The sequence below is a fragment of the Pistacia vera genome, unplaced genomic scaffold, assembly GCF_008641045.1.
Source record: "Pistacia vera cultivar Batoury unplaced genomic scaffold, PisVer_v2 Contig248, whole genome shotgun sequence".
In the NCBI taxonomy this organism is placed as follows: domain Eukaryota; kingdom Viridiplantae; phylum Streptophyta; class Magnoliopsida; order Sapindales; family Anacardiaceae; genus Pistacia; species Pistacia vera.
Genome location: NW_022196055.1, coordinates 676048 through 682132, shown reverse-complemented (window position 1 = coordinate 682132; position 6085 = coordinate 676048). Strand labels below are relative to the sequence as shown.

The 6085-nt window shown below is 35.4% G+C and overlaps 1 protein-coding gene across 3 annotated transcripts; it reads left to right on the top strand.

Annotated features, from left to right (window-relative positions):
* Positions 1 to 1457: 1457 nt before the first annotated feature.
* LOC116132064 (glycine-rich cell wall structural protein-like) lies at positions 1458 to 5627 on the top strand. Of its 3 annotated transcripts, none has more exons than XM_031417741.1 (9): positions 1458 to 1611; positions 1799 to 1931; positions 2008 to 2088; positions 2226 to 2314; positions 2387 to 2461; positions 3437 to 3495; positions 3604 to 3663; positions 4124 to 4321; positions 5229 to 5627. In XM_031417741.1, the coding sequence occupies exons 2-9, from the start codon at positions 1809 to 1811 to the stop codon at positions 5312 to 5314; spliced, it is 771 nt and encodes a 256-aa protein (XP_031273601.1). In that variant the 5' UTR covers positions 1458 to 1611; positions 1799 to 1808; the 3' UTR covers positions 5315 to 5627. The 3 variants fall into 3 exon arrangements, with proteins under 3 accessions (XP_031273601.1, XP_031273599.1, XP_031273600.1); XM_031417739.1 differs by having other exon boundaries at positions 1492 to 1611; positions 1771 to 1931; XM_031417740.1 differs by having other exon boundaries at positions 1494 to 1611; positions 1768 to 1931.
* The last annotated feature ends 458 nt before the right edge of the window (positions 5628 to 6085 follow it).

The following is a 6085-nucleotide window of genomic DNA, read 5'->3' as shown; positions in this document are numbered from 1 at the left end:
GTAACAAAATTTTGCATCAAAAAATACACGCTCAAAATGGCAGGTGGCTTCACCTCTATCATCAATCAAACACAACTTCGAAAAATGGCAGATGGCTTTGACGACTTGGAGCGGTAGATGAGGAACCAAGACAACGAATTGAACGCTGTAAAACAAGCTCAATCACCAATCAAAACCAATAAAACGTGATTAATAGAAACCAAATAGACTAAAACAATTACAATAATAATGGTAGATGAGGAACTTGAAGAAGAATAGTGGTAGATGAAGAACTACGAAAAGAAGAGCGGCAGATGAGAACATCGATGAAGAAGAAAAGCTGAGATGAGTAATGAAGACGAAGAAAAAGAGCGGAGATGGGGAATGAAGACGAAGAAGAAGAGTGCTGTTTTTTAAAATTATTTGGAAGCCAAATTAATTTGACCTAAATCCCATTTAAAATACTCATTGCACAATAGACAGACGTCCATGTAACAAGGATGCCTGTCCATTAATCAGGGACGTCCGTCCATAAAATATAGACGAACGTTCAAATTTTTTTTTTTTTATATAATTTAAAGTCTGGACGGGTATCCATTATGTGTGGACGCCCATCCATTATTCAAGGACGGCTGTCCATAATATATGAACGGGTGTTCCTGAATTTTGTTTATAATTTTGTCAAACCGTTAATAATGGACAGGCGTCCATTAAAGGTGGACACCCATCCATTATTAATGGACGCCCGTTCATATGTTATGAATGGGCGTCCATTAATTTTTTTTAGAAATATTTTATTATTTAAAGTTTGGACGGGCGTCCACATATCCATTAGTATGGACTTCCGTCCATTGAATGTGGACGGAAGTCCATGATTTTGGTTTTCAAACTTTTTAAATTTAAACTATGGACGGACGTCCATTATAGGTGGACACCTCATTTCTCATAATGGACGGGAGTCCATCGTTCATTTCTCATAATGGACAGGAGTCCATCGTTCATTTCTCATGGACGGGCGTCCACATATAATGGACTCCCATCAAATAACAAGAACAGTCGTCTATAGTTGATGAATGACCGTTCACTGACAAAATATTTGTGAATATAAAATGTGATTGGTGTGAGTCATGGGACACATAATTTGGTGTAAAAATTTTGTGAACAGTCCCAGTGTTAGTAACATTATTTGTTACAATAAGACTACATTGACCGACTGAAATACCGATTGACATATCCTGACTGACGTATCAGTTTTTTTTTTAAGCTTTTGGGCGTGAATCTGACATGTGGCATATGCCACGTAGACTGACACGTCAGTCAGGATATATCAGTCGGTATTTCAGTCGGTCAATGTAGTCTTATTGTATTTGTTAACATATATATGCAAGTCACTTTGGCAAATTCCCCCTCTAAAAATAATTGAGAAAGTAACAGCAAGTACTGACGTGGCAAAGCCATCACCCGAATCTTCAGTCGGTAAAGAGGTCATAAAATTCGGGACCCTCAATCGTAAACCCTAACCCCGCCACTATAAAACGCTTAAAAAGGGCGCCTTCATTTCCAAGTTCAGCCTCACTGAAACTAAAAGCAAGCCATCAAAACTTCCTCCAGACGACGCCGTTTCGATTCACGGTAACCTTGACAACTCCGCATTCTCTTCCATTTAGCTTATTTTCGGATTTTTCTTATATGAAATTCTGAATATAACCTATTTTTTGTTGATTAATTAATTAATTAATTCGTGAATTGTTAAAAAAAAATTATTGTTTTTCTTGTTTGCTGACAAAGAAGAAGATTTAATTGAAATGTGTTCGCTTAGAGAGAGGAAAATGGATCGGTACCAGAAAGTGGAGAAGCCGAGGACGGAGGCTGCTATAAGTGAGAATGAGTTGAGAATAACGGCTCAAGGAAGACTCAGGAATTACATTTCTTATGCTATTTCTCTCCTGCAGGTATTTTTTGTCCAAATATGAGTACTTTTTCTTTTTTAATTTATTAAGATTGATTCTATGAGATGTTCCTGATCAGGATAAAGGTGCCAATGAGATTATCCTCAAAGCCACTGGCAGAGCTATTAATAAGACTGTGATGATTGCTGAGTTGCTTAAGGTGCCTATTTATTTAACCTTATTTGTGCCATTTCTCCAAAATCAATACATATTTTTAATGTTGAATAATTTACGATTTAAGTTTGTGGCATAGGGTGTCAATGTTTATTCATGTTGAATGCGTTTTGCTTATTTCAGAGAAGGATTGTTGGTCTCCACCAAAATACTTCAACTGGGTCTATTGACATAACCGACACATGGGAGCCTCTAGAAGAAGGGCTTCTTCCGTAAGAACTATATCTCTTGGTGTTAATTAATTTGTTGATATTATTTGGCTGATTGATGATCTGTTTATGCAGATTAGAGACTACCCGTCATGTTTCAGTTATCACAATTATTTTGTCTAAGAAGGAGCTGGATTCATCTTCCCCAGGGTAATGACAACTGAAATTAGATATTTTGAGTTTTTGGTGTTTATGATATGCTAGTTTTTCGTGCATTCTTTTCTATTGAAGCCATTGTAGTTGCTTTGTAGTGGTTGATTCAATGGAAATGATTTATGAGAAAGAATTATTAGATTATTGGATATACTAGAGTTGTTAGAGTTCCATTTCAATGTCATCAATAGTTTAGATATGTGTGTGATGTTTTCTAATAAAGATGGTTATAGGAGCATCATGTCATTTTTTTAGCAATCATGGTGGATTTTTGAAGAAGTTTTTGGGCTCAAGTAAAACTTTGGTTTTGAAAGATGCTTTAAATTAGATGAGTCGTGATTAGTCAGCTGGATACGTTCATATTTATATGTACACTTTTAAATCACAAGGATGCTGCGGAGAGATCCTTGACTAGCTATTTGGTGCATTCTTGTGGGGTTTAGTTACTTCTAGTTGCTGATCACCCTAACAAGGTTGATATAAATGGAAGATAATGTGAGATTCATGTTTTCTCCATTACGGCCATTGAGGATTCTATAAAAACACCCTTTACCATGTATATGTTAATATGATGACAACTCTGGTGTAATGCAAACTTTGAAGAATTGGCAATGTCCAGTCAACAATTAATTTTTCTAACGCACTCATTGTGTAATTTGCATCATATGCCATGTTTGAAAAAGATGGTTTATTGACTTTATGTAGACTAGGTTCTGTGTATTGTGATGGAATTGAAATAATTTTCTTGTTATCCATTCTTTGTGTTTTTGCTTCTCATCTCCATGTCTTCACTTATGATGGTACTGCTTGTTGCATTATGACGTGCTTTAGAGAAATGACCCTTGTGTTCTGTGATGCATACAAGCATAATGTATTTACAAAACTGTTTATTGTCTAACTACTTATGCAGGGATTCTATTGACAACTTTGATGCATGTTAATTTTATTGGACTTTTGTTTGCATAATGACAGATACCAATCACCAATCCCAGTTGATCAAGTGAAGCCGTTAACTGAATATTATGATGGAGGTGAGCAATTTTTAATTTTTTTTTTTTTTTTTTTTCTGATTGTGCAATTTATTCACTCTAATGTGTTAGTCTAAGTTAATATATATACTTCTCTCTCATGCAATTTAGAAGCCGCACCTGGCATGCGAGGCAGGGTACGTCATGATCAAGGTCAAGGAAAGAACGGAGGTAAGGGCAATTCCATGAGTAGAGATAAGTTTTTAACTGTTTCCATTGACCCAGTATACGCGCATAGTCCTTTTTAATGCTACAATATTATTGTGATCAACAATAGCTTATTCACAGGGGCAATATAAAATACATAAGTTTTGAGTTATTATCAATATGACAATGTTGGTATTTCTCAGCTATGACACAGAGAATGATATTACTTACTGAATATGTATGGTTGTTAACTTACTAGGTTTTTCATGGAGACATTTTTAAGTGGTTCTTGGTGCCACAATGTTGAAATTATTGTATTTGTTTTTTAGATATTGGTGGTGTTAAGATTGGCCTCATTTTTTTATTACTTCTACTATGTTGGCTGGATAGAATTTGCTCTGGCTGTTCCATGTCATATCCCCTACTGAATTCACATGAGCATGTTGTGAAACAGCAAAAACTTCTGGTGTTTCTGTTTATGCAGGTACTGGCAATGGTTTAGCCGAGTATAGTAATGGACATTGGGATGGTGGACGTGGATATGGAGGTCGAGGTCGAGGTTATGCAAGAGGACGCAGTTCCCGTGGACGCGGAAGGTGGTATGGTGGTGGAAACATGCAGCATGAGTCAGGATATAACAATGGTTATAGTGGATCAGGAGCCTTCCCTCCTCAAGGACGAGGTAGTTTCTATCTTTATTCACAAAGCTTTCTCTTGTCCTTTTAGTCTACTGTACATCTTTAAAAGAACAGTTACACAGTGTGCAGCCAACATGAATTCATTCTCTTTCGAAATCTTTTGTGTGGTTCATTTCTGTCTATTTTGCTGATGCAAATCCAATCCCTTGTATGTTTTAAGCTTTTCTTAATGACTTTGGGTGGTCATTAGTTTGTAATTATAATGTTCCTACTGTTAAAATTTTCAATCTTTTTAGTTCAGTCAAATGTATATATAGGAAAAGTATTTCCCTCTTGCATGCATAAGTATGTACATTGTTACCTACCTACAAGCATATAGTGGACTCGTGATTACTATCTTTGGTTTCCGATTCAAAGTTTTAATTATCTAATGGTTTGCCTGCAATACAAAATGCCCTGTTAAACTAAATCAACTTTTAGAAACGCCCTATGTATAAAATAATATGAAAAAGGACTCCTGCTTTCATCTCTGATTTTGGTTGTGCTAATCTGTTCAATAAATATATTCTTTCCTGTTGTTTTATCCAAAGTGAAAATAGTTCTCTGAAACATCTCTCGATTTAAGCTGGTTTTTCTCTTTTAAAAGATATGCTTCAGACACTGCTAAAAGTTTTATATCAAATGAGTAACTATGTTAAGCAGTGATTACCTGTTCGCCTGGTACCAATAAATCATAACCATGTTGACAAACTGTTTCCTGCTGTGATTTGTTTGCAATAACTAAGATTCTGTGGGTTTGCTCATGCACTTTATTATTGTTTATACAACGAATATGTTATATTGCCTTCCCTTTTCTCATTGTTTTCGTTGGCATGGTCAATTTTGCTGCGAATATAATGCCATTCACTTGTTTAGCACTTTACTCAAATATTTATCCATGTAATGTTGCAGGGCGTGGTCGTGGAAGGGGAAGCGGTCATGGTCATGGGCTAGGTTTTAGATCTGATGGGCCAGTCCAAGTCCAAGCAACTGCTTGAATGCTAAACTTTGGAGGTACTACTTTGGTATCTAGTTGAAAAGTAGTATGGGATGCCTGTTCAGCACTTGATCTTCTAAAGTTAAATGAACTTTAGACTTAAATTATTTATGGCAGCGGTTAGTTACTTATGATTTGTACAAGATTTGGCAAATTTGATCTTCTGTAGGTTGCAATTTTGTAGGAAGTAGTAGATAGGATTGTGAAGTTATCACTAGTCCTTAGTTAATGTTGTATAATTTCTGGAGTTTTTTCTTTTTTTAAAATGTCAAAACTCTTTTCTATAAATAATAGAGCAGTGCATTCTTTCATTATGATTTTTTTGGCTTGCTTGTTTTCTAGAATTAATTAAAGAAAGAAGTTTTGTTGTTAAGGGTAGCCTCATTGAAGTTCGTTGAAATATGAGTTAAAAGACATTGATCTGTTAGAAGAATGTAATAATATAAATCCTGATGAGGTTTCTTAAATAACAAAAACCTCTCTATCGTAAGTCATTACATTTTACACTATTATGAGTTTATAACTATTTATCGAATTGCTTTCTTGTTGATAATTTTAACACCTAAAACTTAATAGGTTATTTCCATTGCTTTCTTCTTCCTTCTTCTCGTCTCCTCTTTTATTTCTTCTAATCTTCTTCCTTCTTCTATTCTTCTTCGTCTCCTCTTCTTTTTCTTCCTCTGTTCTTTTTGCTTACTCTCTCTTCGTCTCCTCTTCTCTTTCTTTTTCCTTCCTCTCCCCTTGCTTCTTTGCATGGTAGATTTTAGAGTAA

Bases quoted from the DNA above. Each gene is read 5' to 3' on its own strand.
- LOC116132064 (XM_031417739.1), top strand. From the start codon at position 1,785: ATGTGTTCGCTTAGAGAGAGGAAAATGGATCGGTACCAGAAAGTGGAG. The intron at 2,089-2,225 runs GTGCCTATTTAT...TGCTTATTTCAG, and splicing joins TGATTGCTGAGTTGCTTAAG to AGAAGGATTGTTGGTCTCCA. The intron at 2,462-3,436 runs GTAATGACAACT...GCATAATGACAG, and splicing joins CTGGATTCATCTTCCCCAGG to ATACCAATCACCAATCCCAG.